The 24,869-nt window shown below is 40.8% G+C and overlaps 2 protein-coding genes across 3 annotated transcripts; both read right to left on the bottom strand.

Annotated features, from left to right (window-relative positions):
* Positions 1-208: 208 nt before the first annotated feature.
* LOC127327361 (uncharacterized) lies at positions 209-5,227 on the bottom strand. Of its 2 annotated transcripts, none has more exons than XM_051354136.1 (11): positions 5,063-5,227; positions 3,069-3,153; positions 2,927-2,988; positions 2,749-2,818; positions 2,615-2,657; positions 1,866-1,943; positions 1,545-1,579; positions 1,393-1,456; positions 1,222-1,310; positions 773-1,039; positions 209-694 (listed from the first exon to the last, which is right to left on the bottom strand). In XM_051354136.1, exons 1-11 carry the CDS (start codon positions 5,209-5,211, stop codon positions 539-541), a joined length of 1,098 nt encoding a protein of 365 aa, XP_051210096.1. In that variant the 5' UTR covers positions 5,212-5,227; the 3' UTR covers positions 209-538. The 2 variants fall into 2 exon arrangements, with proteins under 2 accessions (XP_051210096.1, XP_051210097.1); XM_051354137.2 differs by lacking the exon at positions 5,063-5,227 and adding an exon at positions 4,570-4,948.
* An 824-nt stretch (positions 5,228-6,051) lies between these two features.
* LOC127327362 (probable calcium-transporting ATPase 6, plasma membrane-type) lies at positions 6,052-20,893 on the bottom strand. The gene is made up of 7 exons (XM_051354138.2): positions 20,438-20,893; positions 10,729-10,783; positions 8,694-10,630; positions 8,446-8,604; positions 7,746-7,917; positions 7,247-7,545; positions 6,052-6,948 (listed from the first exon to the last, which is right to left on the bottom strand). Exons 1-7 carry the CDS (start codon positions 20,630-20,632, stop codon positions 6,643-6,645), a joined length of 3,123 nt encoding a protein of 1,040 aa, XP_051210098.1. The 5' UTR covers positions 20,633-20,893; the 3' UTR covers positions 6,052-6,642.
* Between the last annotated feature and the right edge of the window lie 3,976 nt (positions 20,894-24,869).

The raw sequence follows: 24,869 nt of genomic DNA, 5'->3' as shown, positions 1-24,869 counted from the left end.
AAGTACTGCACTTGTTTTCCATTTATTGGTTTGGGTACTATACTACTTCTCATCCTGTTGTACTTCTTGGTAGATCATTTGATCGTTTATGAAGATTGAAGCATGGCACGAGTAGCTTCTTCCAGAAAACGCAATGGTAAAAAAAAAAGTACAGTAGCATTATGACTTTTCCTCTGACACACCCATTGCAATTTTTTACTATCATCTATGGTAAGAAAAGAAAACATTGTTTGCATATATAAGTACCTTCAGTTCAGAAAACTTGATCGAAAGACCTGAACATTGCATAAAATTGCTCCACAAGCTTATCTTTCATAGGAAACCCACAACCTTATTTCGTTCCCCTCGCTTCAGCAGTGATCTATTTGTCACTGACTGATCAACTCAACTATTGTTCTTCTTTTGTGGATCAAGCATTTCATCGAAAACCGAAGAATAGCATATGGAGAGGAAAAAAGATTGATGCCTCCCTCCTAGAATGAAGCCCTGGAAGGGTCATAAGTTGTTCTCATGAAGAACATCTCATGCAAAGATGGGCTTATTCTTCCATCTTATCAGTAGGATCCAGCAGATAGTCAACATCCGGGGTTATAACCACACGCTTACTGATCTCCCCCAAGGTGCAGCAGTGTTTCTCTCTTGTGTTAATCGCTGCAACCTCTTGGACGAACAAACAGTTTGAGCCAGGAGATACCTGCAAAGTTTGTTATTTTTTTAGTACACACACGGGAAATATATACGAAAACACATAATGACACAGTTTCATACTCACATCAAATAGAGCATCTCCGATCTTCATCTTAACTTTACCGCTTTTATATACGAGTATCTTCCCCATGTGACCTGCTGGTAAATCTTTGATCTTAGAGCCAGGTAATGATGATGGCCTTCTTTGCTCACGTGTCACTTTAGAGCTTCTGTTTGCAGGTTCAGCATTCTCCTCAGAGCCCATATCTGGCTCTTGAACTTGTGCCTGCTTTGGTAAAGGAAGAGACGAAGGTAACTGGAAGAAGAGTAACTGTGGTGTGTCGGACCGTTCCTGTCAACACAACAGTAAATATAAGAGAGCAGACATAGCCTCCAAGACTCCTAAAAGGTTCAAGCAGTTAAATGACAGATTGCATACTGATACTTTCCAAATTTAAATTTTGCTAGCAAGGTTTTGCTCAAAATGCATAGGACCAGTAATGAGAGTGTTGTAGCAATTCAATAATATATTACCATTAATCCAAGTTCGTCTGCTGCAGTTAATTCATCATCCTGACCTCTGCTGGCAGAAGACTCTCCAAATTCCTCTTCATCAAGAATTTCTGCACTAGGAATGCAGGACAGAATTAAGGGATGGTTGAAGGAACAAAATTGCAACATAAACCAGAAGGACCAACAGTATACCAGGATCCCCAGAGTAGGGCCTCCTAAGTGGGAGAGTAACAGGATAATCGCTATGTGTATAGTCCTGTATAAAGATGGAAATTAATCAAAATATATAATGTGAGCAAGGCAAAAAAAAAAAATCACATGGTGCACATGGTATCTTCACTCACCCATGGATCGACATATTCTTTTGGTTCTTTTGGTGCTGTACTAACCCAGAAGGAGTACACATGAAAAAAAGGGGAATTAAGCTCCAAATACAGAAATGTGTGTAAAGTTCTTGATCCAAATACAGCAATGCACACAGCTAAAATAAACGTTCTGTTTTCTATGTTTCATTGTAAAGAGACACAAGACTGTATTGACAGGCAACAAACTGCAAAAGAGTACAATGTGTTCTCTTTACACAATTTTCACAAACACATATAAAATAACTCAGTTGAATATTTAGCTAAATAAAGAACAACCGAGATAAATATCTTGAACGATACCTGTTGCATAATGTCGAGTAGGAAACGATCTTGCATAGGAAGAATTCCCTTGTCCAAATGCGACCTCTGTATGGTTTTCTGCAAAGGCAACACATTCATATATCAATAGCAATACATCCGTTTTACAAAAATATGCCAGTTATATTAGAAATAGTTGGTACATTCACCAGCAAAGCCAAACTAGTTGGGCTAAGTCATGACAGATTTATGAATATCTACCCTAAGTCAGTCTTAAGGTATCTTTTACTGCATGTGGAAATTTTAGAGTATGCAAGAGAACAACACTATTTTTGGTGCAATGTCTGCATTTCTGAAGATGAGCATCTTAACCATTTCATTGTACTGATCAGAGTAGGGTCCGAAACAAACCATATTTACATGTAACTGCTAGTTGCAATAGATTTTCATGAGAGGCCAACAAAATCACACACTTGTACTTGGCCAGCTCTGAACCATTGGTGTATTAGTAGAACAATGATTTGTATATAAGATAAGAAAGGGGAGATACATAACCTAGTAATCAGAGATTGTTTAAAGAAGTCCATACTTAAATGGCCAGTTGACAGCCTCCAAGATGACTACTTATACATATATTTAAGTTTGAGAACTTCGGATGAGCTTTTTTAACAAGAATAGACTCATGAGACAAACGGGGAAACTAAGCCTTGAGCATATGCTCAAATAATAGGATTCACAATCACTTAACAGCTATGAATTTCAAAAAGTGTAGCACAAACCAGATGAATTACCCTTTTTCTCAATTTTTGGTCTTCTTCCAAAGGGATCAGTGCTCTGCAAAATGGAACAAGATATATAGCACACACCAACCAACCATCGAACGAAAGCTTTGCATACGCAATGACCAATAGAATAATATACGCACTTGTGATGTCTTGAGTTTCATCAGCAATTCCTTATCAATGATTTCATCCTTGCTCTCCTCAACAGGCTCCCTGGAGAATTGCAGTAACTGTTAGGTCCATGACATGGTACTATACCTACCTATCTTCAATAAAAGATAGCTGGCTGTTCTGAAAGAAATCATGGACCAAATAACATACGTTTTCGGAATGACCTTTGCAGGTTTCTTTGGAGGCTTCCTGGGTGCGAATTTAAGTCCTCCCTTAACATGCAGGAAACAAAATACAGTAACCATCAAACTGAAATAAACCAATATGAGAGACAACTAACGTTAACACTAACCTTGCGAGGACGGGGTGCAAGGGATCCATCTATTTCCTTCTTCACATTACTCTTGTCGTCCATCAGATGACAACAAGCGCAAGACCTGCAAAGGTGAAACAGCAAAGCTGAGATGGCTTACCATAGCTACTTAATTAGACTTGCGTACAGATCGCACCAACGATCAGAGGTTCAAAATTTCTTCTCAACTCACAGATTCCACCACAGTTCCGGATAAAAAAAAACAATGCAGTTGTGCCACTAGTACCACTACCCATCGACAACGAAAATAGGCGGTTAATTCATCACCCATTGTTTGGTTGTGGTTATATACAATTTGCAATACTCCCTCCGTTTCAGTTTACTAGTCCTACGCGTATCCCTAGGTCGTAAATTTGACCAACTTAACATAAGATATATATTACAAAAAATATATCATTAGAAACTTTAGGTTTTATACTTTCTAATGGTGTAATTTGTGTTACATAATTTATATTATATAGATTAAATTGACGACCTAGGTACATGTGCATGCCTAGTAAACTGAGATAGAGGGAGTAGAAAAATTCAGGAACATAACTAGCATACTATAACAATCACACTTGTCGATGTATGCACGATTTAACCAGTGGCGGACAAGGAAAGAATTGGAGGGGGGGGCACACCTTAAAAAAAATTTGCGCCGCCCAATGTGAAAAAGTTTGCCAAATGAACAATATATAAGACAAATTTATTGTCAACATTGAAGTTCAATACATATATCAAATGTGCATGATTGCAATACAAAAAGTTCGAAACATGAAAAGAGTCTTACATGATAGGTTAGAGCATAAATAGAAAATTACGTCATATTCTAACCAATTATAGTGATGAAATCAAACAAAGGTAAAGTGTTGATTTTTACCCTTCTTATTTATGATTGGGAAAGCATGTTCATATGATTGGCAATCAACTTTTATTAGGATATATCCTCTCCGAACATCATCTTGAACATTATCATAACTTGAAATAGGAATCCTTTCCCCCGAATCATGTGGAAGAAAATGAGCATTTGGTTGTTCGGCTGAAGTGGATGTATTCCTCTTCATTTCTAGTTTTCTACAAGTGCCAAACTATAACTATGGGCAGAGATTTAGCAAATTGATTTAACAAACTATGGACAGAGAGAACCTGACCCGTGCAATTCAATCTACGGAATTAGACTTGGCTCCAGAAGGTGTTATCTACCCTGACCAGAGCGTTTATTCGCCTAAACTTTGCTAGCATTCGCTTTTCCTTTGAACCTCGTGTTTGTAATAAAGCTGCACCCTGGCGGCATGAGGAGCTAGCGGTCATGTTCACCAGCAAGTTTGGTAGGATGATGTCCCAGACTCTGTACGTGCTTGTGTGGACAGCGATATATATGGTCCAGTTCAGTAATGGAATAGAGGTGTTCCAGGTCTAAAAAAAAAACTATAAACAGAGTCACATGTTCTTCCCCAATTCCCCAAACCATGTCGGCAGTGGAGGCTCAGGCTGATACCTGTTGTTGGGCTGGCCTGCCGATGGGCGCTGGAGGCTGGACGGACAGCCGGACAGGACGGTGGGGGCTGGACGGCGGCCGCGGCGAGCAGTGGCCGGCCGAGCGCGTATCCGGCGACCGGCGAGATCCGGCCGACTACCTCCAGGGCCAAGGGAGACTGGAGAGGAAGAGGATCCAGGGGATGAGGGGAGGGCCGACCGGCCGAGCCGGGCGAGTTAGCGGCGTAGGGCGCAAGGGGCAGGCCGGAGAGGGAGAGCGGAGGAAGCGCAGCTGAGCTAGGTTTGGATAGGCCTAACGAGCAGAGACGGCGTTCCGCAGTTCCGCTCGCTGACCCCCCGCGCGATTAGAGGGTGGCGGCGGCGGCGGCGGCGGCGCGTCAATCCGGGTGACTCGGAAGGACTCGACGGCTGGACAAAGTAAATCGGCGGTAGGAAAATAGGAGGAGATGTACTTGCGGCGAGATGGACGAGGCCTAAGGGGAGGAGTAGCTCACCTTGGCGACGGCGGCACGGGCTGTGATTGCGGGACGGCGGCGGCGCGGGCGAGGCAGAGAAAGGCGGCTGGCGCTGGGAGGGAAAGACAGACAGGGGGACAGGGGCGTGGCAGGGAAAGCAAGGGGACGAGGACGGGCCGCCTGGACATGGCCAGATTGCCTGCGCTTGCTAAATACGGCCCATGAAGCAATCCGTCTTCGGTTAGATTCTTCTACAGGCCAGTTTAGTTTTGTTGGAATTTGCAAAGGCTGCAGCCCTCCCAAACTTCACCCATGTAAATTCCAATTTCCCTAAAAAAAACTTAAATTCCAATGACATTGATAAACCTAGATCTAGATAGTACAAAAAAATCCCCATGTTAAAAAGAAGTATCTAGTACAAAAGATCACCTCTAATTCGTTTATTTGTTCTGGTCTGGTACAACTTTCTGATTTCGAAAGTGTTTAGTACGGAGTACTACTTCTAATCTAATTCTATAAGCACTTGGTAATTTGTATGTCTTTTATGAAGACTGAATAGTAGCCCTTGTTTCTTGAAACTAAGGGCACCTTCATGTACTGGATGCTCTTGATATAATAATGTAATCATGTAAAAATGGTCAAATATGTATGCTTAAATTGCGTACATGACGTAGATGTTCTTGTAGCTTCTTCTCTTCTTTCCTGAGACTATCTAGGCTTTTTTCGAGTGGAACAACAAGCTTTATTACTCAACTACAGTGAGTTTACACGAATTCCCATATTGTTTAGGGGATTAATAAACTACACACATCTACCAAAATCTAAAGTAGTTGCCGTTCTAGCTAGGTGATACGTTTCTCCCTTAGCTTCTCGCCATTCATGCCTAACGATCACCTCCTGGAATTTTTCCTTCTTTGATGCTATCTCCTTATTTGTCTAGGTTTACTATCCTTATATTTCAAGTTAGATGGTGTGGCTTTTGGCCGCCTGGTAATACAAGTTGTTGTTTGTCTAAAAAAAGCAAACGGTTTGGTACAAGTTTGATCTTTCATTCTTTATTCCAGACAACAGTAGGAAAACATAATAGTTACAACTTACAGTACTTTTCACATGAAAAATAAAATATGCAGAGAACCTGCAAATCACCATGAATATACAATATTGCTTCAATGAGTTCCTAAGCTAATGTTACTGACGATTGTTCACATGGAAACAATAGTTCCAAACCTGCATGTATCCGTACCTTCAAAATTCCTATCAAAATTAAAACTTTGCGATAGCATAAACCTATGTGAAGCCACGACACCTATACACATGCCATATTTTTTGCGGTGAACCTATACATGTGTCCAACGGGGGCTATGCCCTGAAACAATAATATGCACACTCCCGTAATATGTACTTGAACAGATGTAATGCTTCCCCAATCCCATAACATGTCATTTGATTTACATGTCCCTTAGCATTTCAGTCTTCAGTGTCAACTCCAAGGCTGATTGCTGGGACTATATTCCAAAGCAAAACTACACTGACAAAGGAGTAATGCTGACAAGAAATCCGTGTCTGTTGTGAGAATTGGGGCTTGCCACCGTGGAAACAGCAGAAATTTGCGAGTGAAGTTACAGAGCTTCTGGGCCTTCAGGAATTAACTCGTACCCATGGGGTTTGGTATTTGTCTTCCCAGATTCAACGGGAATCCACTTGAGGATCACGGAAATGATCATACTAAGTGAACCAAGAATGACACTGAGCAACCATAGGTCCCAACTCAATGGCACGGTGTTCGCAAAAGTGCAAAGAAGTTCCACTATGACCACTTGGAATATTACTGTAGCTGTCAATATACTGACAAAGATCCAATTTCTGAATATCCCTCGGAAAACATTGACCTTGTCCATTTCCCTACTATTTATTTCATTGAAAACCTGGAAGCATGGCAGCATATTAAATAATAATTACTTGTTAAAGCACCGATTCCTATAACTTCACACATCACACTTCTAGCGAGTTAATGTTATTTGTCAAAAGACAGGAGAATACTGCTTCATGAATGTAGTCTCGCCCACAATGAAAACAATAAATAAGTTGCAACTTAGTAACCAGTGAACATGTATTGCAAATTATGGCTTGTTATAAGCATGTGGGCTCACTTTGAACAAAATAAATAGGCAGAAGCAACGTAATATCTCTGCATGTAAAAGTAACCTGCAGTGTTGTTTATACCTGGCAAAAGACGAAAGAGTTGAATATGAGAGTATTGATGGTTTTATCAGCTGCTGGACCTTCAATTTTAAGTAGTCTCTTTCCAGTAAACATGAGAGTACCCAATACAATGAGCTGATATAAAGCCTGGCCAAGAATATTCCTCCACATAACCTTAGTGATAAAACTATCTCCTCGCCTTACTGGCGGCCTCTTCATCATCTCGTCATTTGGCGGTTCCGTGGCTAAGGCCAAGGCTCCAAGTGTATCCATAATCATGTTTACCCATAGCAACTGGACAGCAGTAAGTGGTGCAGTCCCTGCAAGTTATTTCAAAATGGATATTATAAATGAAATTTTCAAATTTTAAAGCTACAGAAAAAAGAGATAAATCATATTGGTGCTCATCAGTTTGGTTCCTAATAAAACACTTAGTAAAATTGTTCTAAAAAACTTGCACAGAACTTTAATTAAGTTATATTAGAGAAACATAATAGATTGGCAACAATTGTGTAAATACCTGTGACACATGCTGAGACAAAGTTCACTATCAGAGCAACTATATTAACTGTAAGTTGGAACTGTACAAACTTCTGAATGTTCAAGTATACAGCACGACCCCATCTAGCAACATTTACAATGGTTTTGAAATTGTCATCCATTATTATAACATCTGCGCTCTCCTTTGCGACCTGCATCAGTTTCATGCGCATAATTAAAATGGCATAGAAAAGAAAAGAAACGAGAGTGGATTTTTTTTCACTTATGGGCTTAATGGCACACAATTTTTAATTTCATGCTTGCACATCCCAAAATAATCCAAAAATATTCATAGATGTCCAACATGTTAGGAAGTCATCCCTAATAGGAAAGTTCGTATAATTGTGTAGTACTGGATGATGATTGCAAGGTTCCCTTTCTCCTTGGTGAAATATTGATATCCTTTATGTAATGTATACATACCAAAGATGAATAACATATATTAGCAAATGTTAATTCAACATGGAAGTACATAGAGAACATATCCATTTCCTTATCTTCCAAAATTGGACTTTCTTCTTAAAGAAAACTGGGACAGAGTTTCAGAGCATTTCTTACTGCAGGAGACATTAAGACTGAAGATTGGACCTTTTTTTTGTTTTCGGAGAACAAGTTTACGGAACACATGATGGTCATAAAAAAGGAAACACTATACATTACACAGAAACATCAAGAAGTACCTCTGTTCCAGCAATACCCATTGCAAGTCCAATGTCCGACTCACACAGTGCTGGTGCATCATTGGTTCCATCACCAGTAACTGCAACTACCTCTTGATACATGCTTTTCAGGCTTGTTACCAATTTATATTTGTCCATAGGTAAGGAACGGGCTATTACCTGAACGTGGGCAGTACATTTAGTTAACATTTGGACTTTGAGCCTGTACTGCAATTATTGAAAAGAAAACAAGTTAAATAAACATAAACCTGAATTCTAGGCAGGAGCTCCCTCAGTTCATCCGAGCTCTTATCATGAAGCTCTCGTCCTTCTATTGCTATCCCATCCTCAGTCAATATTCCACATTCCTTGGCAATAGCTTTAGCAGTGTTGATGTTGTCTCCTGTTACCATTCTTACGGTAATACCAGCAGCCATGCAAGTCATTACTGCATCCCTGACACCAGGACGAACTGGGTCCTTTATACCGAAAAGTGCTATCAGTGTGTAACCATTGTCTGGTATAGGTTCCTCGTCAGAAATTTCATTCAGATCCTTAAATGCAATGCAAAGTGTTCTCAGTGCCTCAGAAGCAAACGAATTAATTATATCTAACACATTTTCCTTCTGCTTCTCTGACAGTGGAATTATATTTCCTTCACTGCTGAGGTAAGTATCACAGTGCCCCAGAATAATTTCTGATGCACCTTTGCAGTATGACCGGAGACCTCCGTCTGGTAACCGTATTATCACAGACATCTTTTTCTTGACTGAATTAAAAGGCTCTACTCTTACTCTGCTGAGCTTATTGTGTTCAGCATATCCATCTCCTTCCAAGGTCAAGCCAAACTCCAACAGTGCTGCTTCAGTTGGTGTACCCAGGATGGTTCTTTTGCCATCGTCTCCCTTAACCACCTCGGATCCGGTGTTCACAAATATGCCTTGTGCAAGGATTACCATAACTCTTTCTGAAATTACATATTTTAGCTCAGTGATGTTTGCATCAGCATTAACCGACTTGGATACATCACTGATCCAAATCTTATCAACGATCATGTGGTTTGTTGTTAAAGTTCCTGTCTTATCAGTGCAAATACAACTGGCTGAGCCCATGGTTTCACATGCTGCAAGATGCCTGACTAGTGCTTTGTCATTCATCAACTTCTTCATGGCAAATGCTAGACTAAGAGTCACAGCCAATGGCAGACCCTCGGGGACTGCGACGACAATAATGGTCACTGAAATAGCAAAGTAGTCGACTATTATCAATGCATCATTCGCCGACCAATTCATCAAACCAACATGCATTGCCTTGTCGACCAAGAACCTTGCTAAAAGTACTAAAAATGTGAGAATAGCAAAGACAAGCCCAATCTGCCCTATGATTGTAGCTACACCATTTAGCTTAACTTGCAAAGGAGTTTCATGAACTCCATCTTCATTAACAGTACCCAAGATTTTCCCCCACTCGGTACGCGAACCGACGGCAGTGACGAGCATTTTAGCTGTCCCATCTACCACTTTACTCCCGGCATGTAGAAAAGGTTTTTCTTCAGAGACTTGAATTGGCTCGCTCTCACCTGACAAGCTAGATTCATCTATCAGTAGGCTGTAACCAGATATAAACAAGCCATCTGCAGGAATCACATCACCTATCGAAAGATGTAAGATATCACCGACTACCAAGTCATGAATCAAAACTTTCTTGGTTTTCTTATCTCTAGTGACAGCGACATATATCTTCTGCTTCTCACGGTCTAGCTCCATGAACTTCCTTGACTGCTTGTAATCACTGGATGCAGTAACTAGTACCACCAATAAAATGCTCAGTATTATGCCAAGGCCATCATATATACCCTTTGGCCACCCCTCGGTGGCTAGGCCAACCAGTAGAGAAACTAGAGCACACACTACTAGAATAATCAAAGTCAGGTCATGTAATGCATCCCACACAAACATCCAGAAGCTTCTAGGGGGTTTCTCGGCATGCTTGTTAGTACCATACAACTTCTGCCTCGTCATTATTTCAGTTTCCTTGACACCATCTTCCAAAGAGGCTTTAATTTTCCTAGATATTCCAATGGGTCCACCATGCTTCTTCAAGATCGTAGAATCTTCGTGCATGCCAGTAATTTCTGCCAGTTCATCCGGGCTGATACGAAATCCTTCCTCGATAAGCTCATGTGTTAAGTGGTACTGTTTTACGCCTGTGAAGTTAAATGATAATGGTGAAATTGAACAGGAAAGTTATGGAAAAGATAAGAAAACCGTGCATCTACTTCACAATCAGTCGACGAGACCACACCATTGATAAATTGCAGCGCCGCCCTGTGCACATTAATTACAACCTGCACTTTTCCCTGGAAAGTAAAATAGACAACTCTAATTAAGACAAATACATGTTCACTTCGGTCAAAAATAAGCAGTACTTTTTTTTGCAATTGATTTCAGCAACAAAGCGGTCTTCATAATAAATATGGCAGTCCCTAAGTTACCACGATCGGGTATGTCCCACATGGGTGCTGTGAGAAGACATTTTCACCCCTAAGTAGGGTTTTGGTGTTGACGGCTAGTGATTACAGGAGTAAGTGTTATAATGAAATGATATGGACAAGTACTAGTCTCATTGTTATGAAGTACCGGAGACCGCCAAGTGAAAGGGAAAAGAAGACAGCATAATTAAATTTATGTATCATATTTTGTACGATTTAAGTCATGGGGAAAGCCGTACTATAAAAGGGGGCTGAAACATTGGACTCATGTGGGAATAAAAGGCCTAAGAGATGCACCAAAAGTAGAATGAAAAGCATGCATGCTTTACTTTCTTCCTTGGTCATGAAGTTGGTCCGAAACTCTGGGTGCTGATTCGGACCAGGTCAATAGCTTATTGAACTCGCCTAGAACCCTACCTGATGCGGTCCAGACTTTTTGCCGGCAACATTTTTAGGTGATTAACCGGAGGATATGCGGAAGGTAGCTAGGAACCGTAACGGGCAAGGTCTCTTGGGGAACCTACAAAAGATGCCTTGTTTGCCATTTGGACTAAGTGTTGAATCCCTTGGATCAACTAGCTCAAGATTTGAACCACATAAAAGAGATGAAATTAGTGGAAACTTATCTTAGCATGTGGAAACGTCATCTAGGGCTTCAAAGATGAAGCCCCTTGATCCTTCTTCTTCGGGACAGCTCCTAGAACATCTAAGAGCTGCTGATGGGGCCTTCCTGTGGCTGCTATGCGCTGCTGGATTGGGCAGCTAAAAGGGAGAGAGTTCTTGAGTGTCTATTCTTAGTCTTAGTACCTCATATGTCCCATAGGTACAACTCCCTTATTTATAGATAAGCATAGCACCACAGGGGGACCCACCTGTCGGAAGATATTTTGTGTGTGCCTCCAATCAAGGCACTGTGGCACGCCTACTGTAGCACCGACTTACTGTAGCAGTGTATTGTAGCGGCCGTAATTGTTGACCTAGGGTTTAGCCTAGATCAAAATATCCAACATTCCCCCCCTTGATCGTAAGGCTAAACTTATAAGTCCATTCATCGACAAAATGGCATACAAGACAAAAGCATTGCTGCGGTCAGTTATACAGTACCGCAGAACCCAGTTGCTACAAAATACCATCTTATCTCAAAATGGAACTTCTTTAACTTATGAGCTCAATAAACTTTATACTTAAGCGAAAAACTTATGAGCCCATCCCTTTGTTGAAGCTTATACAGAGACAATAAATTACAACGGTCAATTAAGTACCGTTGAACTGATTGACTACAGCACATCACTTCATCGAAGGAATGAACTCTCCTTAGGTAAATGGGGAGATGGTGTTGCAATGGTCCCAAGAGTGCAGTTTGTTCTCTTATGTATAGATATACTTATGCATATGCGCGCGCTTAATCAGAGAACACAAATATGTCTTGTTTCCAGAGCCATAATTTGTCCCTTTAACAATAGGCTGCCATATAATCTTAATGCCGGCAACTTTAGAAGGCAAGCCTCTTAAATATGGTGCTTAGTACTTAATATCTTTAGTACAATGCTTATATACCAAGCACCCATTAGTTAAACTTATGTAGTGTTCAACATTTACGCCTTACATTTAGTACTTATTTGTTGAACACCAAAACTTAATTCATCAAGGCCTAGAATATATTTGACTCTGGAATCAATCTTTCACAATGTCTTAGGTATGGCAGTTACCTCTTGACATGCTACTCGAATAATCCGCACTCTTACATAATGTGTCCCGGGATATTATTAATTTTTTTTTAAATTGGTATGGATTAGGGACACAAATCCATATCTTAAAGACATAGGGATTAAAACATGCCACAACTAAGTTTGCATCTTTAACGATGCTTCGAGTAAATTTGGGTGAAACCATTCCACAATATGGCTCCCCCGCAAGGGTGAAACTTTAGTGGATGAAACTTATGTGGACTTTTCACTCCTTGCAAAATACCTTAGAGACCCACAACTTGGTGGTCATCATGTTTCTTAAATTTGAGCATGTAATCCCTTATTGTCATATATAACATACAATTGCTTTAGTGCTTGTGCTAATAAGGCAAAGTTTTTCTTAATAATTTTCCAGGGGTCCAATCCTGGACTTATGTCTGCCAAATAACCCGGACACACAAAAAAAAAAATTAAGGGCACATAATAACTAAATTATTGGTGGCAACATGAGGAAAGACTTAATAACTTATTGCCCTTAAGGGAGTAAACATAAAACTTTAGAATGAACTTAATATTCCCCTATATGGACCCATCTTAGTGAGTTTGAGTAACATAAAGAACATCACTAAGATGAACTTATCGGCCCTGAGGAAAAACCTCGGGTCTCATGTAATATCCCTATTACTCATAATCAAACACAATATTGATTAAACGGAAAAATTCTTATTAAACTTACTTTCTTTTTGAGCCTTGTACCACTGTCAGTCGCTAATTGTATTATTCATAAAAGAAGAACCTTATTAAATTTTCATCTCCAAGAACTTGAATTTTGGTGGCCATATACCACCTTTCTTTCAAACTCCCAGTCACATTATATATATCAACATGTCTTTTAAAGAGACATGCTGCTTAAACATTAGAGAGACCTTTTTAAAATTGGTCCTTAACATCATCAAGGTAATCCTTGACGACCTGGAAGTTAGAAATAGCTCTTCTCATGATGCCCATGATAGAGTTCTTAATTGCCATGCAACATTAACCAATTGACTGCTCCCTTTTAGTTTTTTCAACATCATACTCCATTTCAGAGTAATAAACCTTTTATTATCCTCCTTATAGGGGAATCATTATAGGGAGCCAAGTCAATAGGCTTTTATCTTATTTAGGAAACATGGCACAAACACTTTAAGAATTGTCATTAGGAATAAATAGCTAATCTTATGCTATTAACATTCTTAGTGACAATGATGTCCTTTGGAGATGAAAACTTAAGAAATCTGACTTAAGTGGTACTTAGTAATGATCAACTTAAGCTCAACTTAAATTACTTAAGAGTGAAATATAAATACACATTAATAGTGGAATATAAACATACCTGATGAAATACATCTTTCTTAATGCGAAGTTCATATGGGAAGTTCAATTTCTCCCCCTCGAAATGTGAACCGAGCTGTGGCTCAACATTTCGATGAACTTCCATAATAAATATTCCACCTTTAATAGAGAAGTCAATAACAAATCTTGTTATCGGAATGGAGGATGAAGAACTTATTTTATGCTTGTGGAAATATTCCAGTAGCTTTAAACATTAGCCTCCAATCTATTTTAAAGACTTCTCGTTAGAACTTTCTTATTTATGAGACCATAATGATATTGTATATTTTATCGAAAGTGTTTACACACTTTCCTTAAGGATGCTAAGATCTTGGAACTTAATCCTAATTCACCTTGTGTACTTTATTGTAAATGACATAATAAAGTGAACTCATAAGCTTCATGATTTCATTATATCGCAAGCCTTAAATCATGATTTTTCATGATCAACATGATCTCATAATAATTTTGAGAAGCTCTTGAAATTGCTTCTCCATTAATGCCAGGAAAAACTTTATTTTAAATGAACTAGGAAATTGCTTCCCTAGATCCTTACTAGCACGCTCCCCCAGATCCGTACTGGGTTTTGCTCCCAACAGCCATTAATAGATAAGAAATCCATTGAATTCTCATCAATACCTTAATAATCAAAATTTCTTTAATGGGAGCTAATTGAACTTATATATATTCATTACTTGTGGCCTCATGAAACTAAAATCAGCCAGAAACATATGGCTGAATTAGTAAATAATAGCAATAGGGATATGATCACAAACTTTGAAAATGATCATACATAACATAATTCCTCATGAGAACATTGAATCTTAGGATATGACACATGTATCCAATCAACTTTGGTCAGAATGAATTCATGTGTCACATCTTGTCCCAAAATAATCATTAAATCTCCAATCAAAACTTCTCTTTGGTTCCATTTTAATTAGAGATGACTTAATTAGGGACAGCTTAATGATCATGATAATGATCATAGATGTTCAAAACTTCATAAGTTGATTGATCTGGGAATTAATCAGAGGCACTTGATTGCAGAAGCATATGAAAGTTAATTGTAAGCATAAAAAAAAAACTTACATCAACTTAATATCCAATCAATTAATTTATGTCCTTAGCTTAATCTCCCGGAGGAGCTTTAAATATTTGTGGCCTATTTTGCATGTCCATAAGCCTTATGCTTGAAAAACTTTCCCAGATCATAAACTTCTTTTGTTGATCTGATTCACATCAGCTTTAGCTAGAAGTAGACCAGAACAACAAAATTTTGTGAGCAAGTATCTATTAATCAGCTTTGGCCAGAATAATAAATACATGTCACACTTTATAGATTCTTTAACTTCTTTCACCGATCTAGCCCACATCAGTTTTGGCCAGAAATGGACAAGACCGGCAAAATTTTGTGATCAGATATTCGTCAATCAGCTTTGGCCAGAATGGCAAATAACAGTCACACTTAATTAAATTCATGTCTTGATGCACTTCTTTTATTGAATTAGTCCCATAAGTGGACAAGAACAATAAAATTTTGTGGTCATGTGTTCATCAATCAGTTTTGGCCAAAATGATAAACACAAACCACACTTTATTTATTTAGAGACATTTGATAGAAACAACCTTATAAAACATGCATAGCTTAGGGACATAAACTTTATTGGTGGGCAATTGAATATGACAGTCCATGGTTTAGTAGCCATGAAGTGTCATCTTTAGGTATATTTATGCCCAAAACTTAAGTATAGCTCAAAACAAAACAAAAAAACTACTTAATTTTGAATCCTTTCACTCATCATTATAATCCCTTTTAAGGGCATCATAATTTTTCAACACCTTTAGGTGCTTTTTAGGAGAATCATGAAATTGCTATCATTTCATTACTCTATGCCGTTAATTATTCCGGCAATAAGAAAAGCATTAGGTGCTGCAAAAGGAATTAGATGCTTTAAGAAGCATCAATATTATGAACTTCTTTTATTGATCAGACCCAAAACAGCTTTAGCCAGGGATGGGTAAGAATCAATAAAAATATTGTGGACAGAATGGCCACACTTAATTAAATCCTCACATACATAAACTTCTTTCATTAATCCAGTTCACATCAGCTTTGGCCAGAAGTGAACCAGATCAATAAAATTTCATGGTCAAAATGCCCGCCAATCAGCTTTGGCCAGAATGACAGACACAAGCCATGCTTAATTCGAGAAATGTGAGCTTAATTTTGCAGCGATTTTTTTTTATGACATAATGATAGCAATAATCATCATAATAATGTCAAGACATAAAAATGCCTTGAAACAATTAATCACGGCATAAAATTATTTCAGAAACACTTAAGCATCAAATAATAATGCCATGATAATCATAATAATAAAATGCCTTAAGGGGAAAAGAAGGCATTATTCATAATTGGGCATGGCATCTAATTGCATGATTAATAATAAAACATTAAGGAATTACCTTAACATTAATAAGCATAATGTGCCATGCAAAATTTGGCCCTTTAATACTTATTTACTTTAGCCCAATCTTTATTATGCAGCCCACTATTACTTAATAAAAGAGAGGGAAAACTTAATTTGGGAAAAACTTCCGGACTGGGCCGAAAATGGTCCAGCCCATTTAACACCCGCATCACTAAAGGCCATTAGATGCCGATCCAACGGCTGAGGACGACACGAGCGTGGAACAAAACCACCGCCCGGCCGCCTCTCCTCCCCGAAACCCTAGCTCATATTGTTCCCCTCCTCTTTCGCTCCTCTCCCGTGGCGGCGACGAGCTAGCGCGAGCGCCTGCCGCAGTGGAAGAAGATGGCGGCGCCGTCTAGTCCCACTCGACGGAATCATGTGCGGCTTTAGCTTGCGCATGGCTCCGTCGAGCGGCTTTCGGCGGCGCCCTTTGCAAGGTGACGGCGTGCGAGCGGGCGTTCCGCGTCGACGATAGCCTCCCCTTGCTACCCAAAGAAAGCGGCGTGTTCCCGACGACAAGCGTCAGAGGAAACGAGACGCCGGCCGGAGCAGCGGACGGCGAAGCCACTCGGGTGCGAACCCGAGCATGCTCACAAGCATGAGATGGTGGCGACGGCGACGTCGCACGACGACGACAGGCGCCGGAGCCCTAAGGTACGCATCCACTGCCCTCAAAAACTTTAGGATTAGGGTTCGTTAAATTTGGGATTTCCCAATTAGGGTTCCGGTGATTTGGGAATTTTTTCCCACTTTAGGGTTAGGAATAGGATGAGATTAACTCGTCCCCATCCTCTTAATTGCATAATTCCGAAACCATAACCTTATTTCAGAGGAGAAACATTAGAAAGTTGGCATCTAGGGTTTCCAGAAAATGGGGAAAACATTAGGGTTTGCATAATTGTCCTTAATCCCCTTCTAATAATTGCATAAATTGAAACCCTAGATCCTTTCCTTCCTCCATTAGGGCTAAAACAGGGCATACCTTATATCAGGAACAAGAACTTTGTTCTTGAACTTGATTTACCAAACATGAACATAAGCATAAAACTCAGCACAAATATATCTTAGGGCAAGGGAAGTAACTTAATAAATAACTTAATCTTGGGCATATCCTTTAGGCTTAGCAGCATCTTAAGCACATAAATATGTGCATATGCCCCTTTAGATAGCAGCATATGGGCATAAGGCGAGCATAATCATGCATAAGCATGGACTTAAGCTTGCTTACATAGCATCTAGGGCATAGGTCTTAGCATAAGTACAAGCATAAAAACTTCAGAGCAAATACCCTTAGAACAGATGCATATAAGCAAGAAAAGAAACTTAAAAATGGGCTCAATCTTGAGCAAGACTTGCTCTGATACCATTGTTGAATCCCTTGGATCAACTAGCTCAAGATTTGAACCACATAAAAGAGATGAAATTAGTGGAAACTTATCTTAGCATGTGGAAACGTCATCTAGGGCTTCAAAGATGAAGCCCCTTGATCCTTCTTCTTCGGGACAGCTCCTAGAACATCTAAGAGCTGCTGATGGGGCCTTCCTGTGGCTGCTATGCGCTGCTGGATTGGGCAGCTAAAAGGGAGAGAGTTCTTGAGTGTCTATTCTTAGTCTTAGTACCTCATATGTCCCATAGGTACAACTCCCTTATTTATAGATAAGCATAGCACCACAGGGGGACCCACCTGTCGGAAGATATTTTGTGTGTGCCTCCAATCAAGGCACTGTGGCACGCCTACTGTAGCACCGACTTACTGTAGCAGTGTATTGTAGCGGCCGTAATTGTTGACCTAGGGTTTAGCCTAGATCAAAATATCCAACACTAAGGCTATAAGCACTCTCCCCTACCATTCTTTTTTGCAAAAAAATTCCACCGATCTATTAATAATCATCAACACAAGAGCCCCAAAAGTAATAAAAATAAAAATAGGTCCTTGGACCACCTAGCGATGACAAGCACTAGAGCAAGCTGAAGTTGCGCAGCCGTCCTTGTTCCTCCATCACCGGAGTCGAGCAAATTTTATTGTAGAAGAGATTGTCCTAGTACTCCCATGAATTATGCATATTCTTGATGAAAATAAAGAAGAGACCCCCATCTGCGATTCCACCAAGCCATTTTGATTCCCTTTTAAGTTCCTTGTGGATATTTTTACCCATAGGCGTGTAGGGAACTATAGATGGCTGGAGTTACCAGGAGCATCCTAGTGCTTCGATTTTCCCCTGGGAGGCCCAAGATCGCTTCAAGATCCACAAATAGTGAAGGAGTTTCTATTTCACTAGGTGAGCTCACAAAGAAGAAGGCTAGTTATCATGTGAGTGTTGTTGGCTTTGTTTGCCACAGCCTATCCAATAGAGACCAGAGTCGCCCACGGTCTTGAAATTTAGGATAAAGTGCTTATGCTCCTCTACTTTGCGTATTCCAATCTCTCCTCTTATTTGCGCTTCGTTTACTTCTAACTTGTTTACCTTGTTTGTTCCGGTACTTTTACCATATAGGATTATTCACTTAGTTGCATTTAACAAACCAGATTTATTCATACTTCCCTAAAATAAATGAATTGGTTAAAAAATGTTTTCTTATTGACTCCTCCACCCTGCCCGCTAGTCAACATCTTTGATCCTTCACATTGCAATAGATGTTTTCTGGCCACCTTGGTAGGAGCCATTTTTAATCATTAACAAGATGGCTAAACATTTACAAGAGGTATGTACAACGTGTAGTGTGTTTTAAAGTGGAATTGACAAAAAAAAAAAACACTGATCTACATGCGGACTATCGCCTTCGCGGCTAGAGCTAGACTTCTTCGAACCATGGCGCAACATATGTGATAACTGTAGTGGAACGCTATGTGACAATCCATCGTTATGCACCGTAACTATCACTGAGATGGTGTAGGCAAAGCTTGTTGTCAAAGTTGGTGAGGAAAGCGTCCAAGACTAGAAAGGATATGATTCTGCCTTGAGTGGCATCGGTCAGAAGGAAAGCATTGTTAGCAATGAACCGAGAAACAAAAGAACGAGTGATTACCATGTCATCAACCACATTGAGCTTGATTTCCTGGATATGTATAATAGTGGCATGAGAGTTCAGAACGGTGCCGTGAACTGCATCCCGGCACGTCCTGGCGCTTGTGGCCACGGATATTCAAACACATTAGGTAAATCATTTTCTTGTGACATACCGCGTTTCTACGAGAGGGTGAGGGAGGAGGGGGGAGGGGGGGGGGGGGGGGGGGGGGGGGAGCGAAGTTTAATTTTAATTTTGTCATACGGTTATGTACTAGTAATATTGTCTTAACTATATTTTACTATATATACATGGGTGTATGATTTCAAACTACACAATACAGATTGAGGTTAGGCAGTTCATTTCCGGGGTATATGTTAACCCCTCATGAGCGCAACTTATACAATACCGGTTTGAGATTAGGCAGATCATTTCCCGGGTATGAACCCATCATGCGGCGCACCTGCTCTGAGCAATTGACCATGTTTTGTTGTAGAACTGGTCGTGCAAACTAAGCCGGCGTGCACGCCTTGAACAGTTACAGTTAGACCAGAAGAATTCAAGGAAGGAAGGCGAGACGTGCAATGCAAGAGACGCGTCCGGAGTCCAATCCGGCAATCCCCCTTCCCACGAGACGAGACAGTTCAAACGAAGAGGGAGACACCGACAAGAGTTGATATGGCGATCTAACTGGGGAATATTTCAACCGTGAGACCTGGACACATATCACCGTCGTGTACTTGCGTCCACCAACGCGCGCATGGTAATCCGTCCACATCACGAGCCTAATTAGCCAGGATGGAAATTCCGGGCGCTTGCCGCGCAAACCACCAAAAACTCGGAAATCGGAACAGTCTAAACTTAAAGTTCAGCAAAAGCGACGGCGCGAAGAGTCGTACCGGACGACCGAAGACACCGAACGATCGAGGTGGAGGGAATCAGGGAATGGTGGGGTGGGGCGGTTTGAAGGAGCGTACCAGGATCTTGCGGCGCTGGGCGTCGTCGACGGCGCCGAGGGCGGAGAACTCGCGGAAGCGGCGGCGGCTGTTGAGGACGACGCGGCCGACGGCGCGGCGCCACCGGAGGCGGGCCTCGCTCGGCGGGTTCTTGGCGGGGATGTGGAAGTGCTCATTGAGATAGCCGTCCATGCTCCAGCTGCTCCCTCCCTCCATTACCTGCCTCCTCCTTCGCCGCCTGCTCTCCCAATCTTTCCCTCTTCGCTTTGGTCAGCAGAATAGGGAACGCAGACGGCGGAGAAGTATATGTAGTAACCAGAACCCCAACAGTTTGAAACCGAAAATTTCTGCGGGAATTATAGTACTGTAGTACGGAAAATTGCTGATTCGGATGAAATTTCCGAGCGATTTCGGATGCGAAATACGGAGTAGTAGTAAGAGCTTATGCGACTTCTTCGGTCAGTGGTTTAACGGTATGAAGCGACAACCGGATGGATACACTCGTCTTAGATAAGATCGATTACGATTACGATGCTTTTCATCGATCCACCACTTGATTAGCCAGCCACTAGCAGGCACCAGGCTGCTATATTTTTTTTTCGAAATGGACCAGGCTGCTATTTGCATCGCTCCTAGTCAGCTGAGGTTATCTTTTGTCTTTTTCCTTCTTATTATTATAAGGAAACGAAATCCTATAAAATTCAATCCCTACGGTTCATAATAAGTGTAGTAATTTTAATTATTGAACTAAAACCATAACACTTATTATGAAAATGAGAGAGTAAGATTTACAACATCCTTCAAATCTAGCATTGCCGCCAAATAAAATAATGTTACAGGAAGAAAAAAGGAAAATAACCCAACATGGACATCTTCTATACCACGACCTATTACCAATGACCAATGACCGACAAAAACAACAGGAGGCCCAATAGAAAGTTTGTTACTCTAGGACGAAGTGTACGAACGGATCACCATATGTATTTTGACGTTGACAAATCTAACCAAAGATCGAATTTGGGATTGTCTTCATTGAAACAAAATTTTCCAGCCAACACCTTCAAGCTTCAACAAGTACACGTCCATAATGAATGGTCTTGCTGAAGACGAGATTATGAGTTTTCACCTGGTGCGTACTAGTTTATCGAAGCCTTCACAACCAACATCTCTACGGACTAGTGCCGTCTTGCTAGTCGGGTCCCCATATTGAGAGAGCCCAAGGATCGCCCACATTGATAGATAAACCACCAAAGCACGTAGAGAACCTCACTGCCCCACATCATTCATTGCCATACCACCTACAATCCCGTCGCCTGGAGAGGGGAGGACAGTGGATGATGGATCCTCTATTGTGACCACCTCTCCATGTGAAGATTTCCATGTTAACCGTCGGGCCAAGAGCCCAACTACCACATCACGATCCCTTATTATTCTCGGAATTGGACGAAACAAAAGCCCACGGTCTTATTTTCCACGGAGCCTTCCAGAACACCGAAGGAGAGACGGAGAAGAGCCGAGGGGGCCTGATACGTCTCCGACGTATCGATAATTTCTTATGTTCCATGCCACATTATTGATGTTATCTACATGTTTTATGCACACTTTATGTCATATTCGTGCATTTTCTGGAACTAACCTATTAACAAGATGCCGAAGTGCCGCTTGTTGTTTTCTCATTGCTTTTGGTTTCAGAAATCCTAGTAACGAAATATTCTCGGAATTGGACGAAATCAACGCCCAGGGTCCTATTTTGCCACGAAGCTTCCAGAAGTCCGAAGACGAAACGAAGTGGGGCCACGGGGTGCCCAAACCCTAGGGCGGCGCGGCCCCCCCTTGGCCGCGCCGGCCTATGGTGTGGGGCCCCTGTGCCCCCTCCTGACTTGCCCTTCCGCCTACTTAAAGCCTCCGTGACGAAACCCCCGGTGCGAGAGCCACGATACGGAAAACCTTCCCGAGAGACGCCGCCGCGCCGATCCCATCTCGGGGGATCCAGAGATCGCCTCCGGCACCTGCCGGAGAGGGGAATCATCTCCCGGAGGACTCTACGCCGCCATGGTCGCCTCCGGTGTGATGTGTGAGTAGTCTACCCCTGGACTATGGGTCCATAGCAGTAGCTAGATGGTTGTCTTCTCCCCATTGTGCTATCATTGTCGGATCTTGTGAGCTGCCTAACATGATCAAGATCATCTATCTGTAATTCTATATGTTGCGTTTGTTGGGATCCGATGTACAGAGAATACTTGTTATGTTGATTATCAAAGTTATATCTATGTGTTGTTTATGATCTTGCATGCTCTCCGTTACTAGTAGATGCTCTGGCCAAGTAGATGCTTGTAACTCCAAGAGGGAGTATTTATGCTCGATAGTGGGTTCATGCCTGCATTGACACCGGGACAAAGGATGCAGAAAGTTCTAAGGTTGTGTTGTGCTGTTGCCACTAGGGATAAAACATTGATGCTATGTCTAAGGATGTAGTTGTTGATTACATTACGCACCATACTTAATGCAATTGTCTGTTGCTTTGCAACTTAATACTGGAGGGGGTTCGGATGATAACCTGAAGGTGGACTTTTTAGGCATAGATGCAGTTGGATGGCGGTCTATGTACTTTGTCGTAATGCCCAATTAAATCTCACTATACTCATCATAATATGTATGTGCATGGTCATGCCCTCTTTATTTGTCAATTGCCCAACTGTAATTTGTTCACCCAACATGCTGTTTATCTTATGGGAGAGACACCTCTAGTGAACTGTGGACCCCGGTCCAATTCTCTTTACTGAAATACAATCTACTGCAATACTTGTTCTACTGTTTTCTGCAAACAATCATCTTCCACACAATACGGTTAATCCTTTGTTACAGCAAGCCGGTGAGATTGACAACCTCACTGTTTCGTTGGGGCAAAGTACTTTGGTTGTGTTGTGCAGGTTCCACGTTGGCGCCGGAATCCCTGGTGTTGCGCCGCACTACATCCCGCCGCCATCAACCTTCAACGTGCTTCTTGGCTCCTCCTGGTTCGATAAACCTTGGTTTCTTTCTGAGGGAAAACTTGCTGCTGTGCGCATCATACCTTCCTCTTGGGGTTCCCAACGAACGTGTGAGTTACACGCCATCAAGCTCTTTTTCTGACGCCGTTGCCGGGGAGATCAAGACACGCTGCAAGGGGAGTCTCCACTTCTCAATCTCTTTACTTTGTTTTTTTGTCTTGCTTAGTTTTATTTACTACTTTGTTTGCTGCACTAAATCAAAATACAAAAAAATTAGTTGCTAGTTTTACTTTATTTGCTATCTTATTTGCTATATCAAAAACACACAAAAATTAGTTACTTGCATTTACTTTATCTAGTTTGCTTTATTTACTGTTGCTAAAATGGCCAACCCTGAAAATACTAAGTTGTGTGACTTCACAACCACAAATAATAATGATTTCTTATGCACACCTATTGCTCCACCTGCTACTACAGCAGAATTCTTTGAAATTAAACCTGCTTTACTGAATCTTGTTATGCGAGAGCAATTTTCTGGTGTTAGTTCTGATGATGCTGCTGCCCATCTTAATAATTTTGTTGAACTATGTGAGATGCAAAAATATAAAGATGTAGATGGTGATATTATTAAATTAAAATTGTTCCCTTTCTCATTAAGAGGAAGAGCTAAAGATTGGTTGCTATCTCTGCCTAAGAATAGTATTGATTCATGGACTAAATGCAAGGATGCTTTTATTGGTAGATATTATCCCCCTGCTAAAATTATATCTTTGAGGAGTAGCATAATGAATTTTAAACAATTAGATACTGAACATGTTGCTCAAGCATGGGAAAGAATGAAATCTTTGGTTAAAAATTGCCCAACCCATGGACTGACTACTTGGATGATCATCCAAACCTTCTATGCAGGACTAAATTTTTCTTCACGGAATTTATTGGATTCAGCTGCTGGAGGTACCTTTATGTCCATCACTCTTGGTGAAGCAACAAAGCTTCTTGATAATATGATGATCAACTACTCTGAATGGCACACGGAAAGAGCTCCACAAGGTAAGAAGGTAAATTTTGTCGAAGAAACCTCTTCCCTGAGTGATAAGATTGATGCTATTATGTCTATGCTTGTGAATGGTAGGCCTAATGTTAATTCTAATAATGTTCCGTTAGCGTCATTGGTTGCTCAAAGAGAATATGTTGATGTGAATTTCATTAAAAATAATAATCATAATGATTCTAGGCCATATCCTGCTAATGGTAACTCTTATGGTAGATATGCTTCATCTAATGAAGAAAAGATGCTAGAAATTGAAAGATCCACCAAGAGCTTTATGCAATCACAATATGAGCAAAATAAATTGTTTACTAAAACTATGAATGAGCAATCTACCTTGTTGAAGAATATAGGGAATCAACTTGAAAATCTGAATAAGGAGATCTCGGGGTTGCAAACTAAACTTGCTAATGCT

Source organism: Lolium perenne, chromosome 1 (assembly GCF_019359855.2).
Source record: "Lolium perenne isolate Kyuss_39 chromosome 1, Kyuss_2.0, whole genome shotgun sequence".
In the NCBI taxonomy this organism is placed as follows: domain Eukaryota; kingdom Viridiplantae; phylum Streptophyta; class Magnoliopsida; order Poales; family Poaceae; genus Lolium; species Lolium perenne.
This window is presented reverse-complemented; position numbering and strand designations above follow the sequence as displayed.

Bases quoted from the DNA above. Each gene is read 5' to 3' on its own strand.
- LOC127327361 (XM_051354136.1), bottom strand. From the start codon at position 5,211: ATGTCCAGGCGGCCCGTCCTCGTCCCCTTGCTTTCCCTGCCACGCCCC. The intron at 1,311-1,392 runs GTATACTGTTGG...TTCCTAGTGCAG, and splicing joins GCCCTACTCTGGGGATCCTG to AAATTCTTGATGAAGAGGAA. The intron at 1,040-1,221 runs GTAATATATTAT...TTGTGTTGACAG, and splicing joins CAGACGAACTTGGATTAATG to GAACGGTCCGACACACCACA.
- LOC127327362 (XM_051354138.2), bottom strand. From the start codon at position 20,632: ATGGAGGGAGGGAGCAGCTGGAGCATGGACGGCTATCTCAATGAGCAC. The intron at 10,784-20,437 runs GTACGCTCCTTC...TTTACTTTCCAG, and splicing joins CCCAGCGCCGCAAGATCCTG to GGAAAAGTGCAGGTTGTAAT. The intron at 10,631-10,728 runs GTGTGGTCTCGT...TTAACTTCACAG, and splicing joins GGCGCTGCAATTTATCAATG to GCGTAAAACAGTACCACTTA.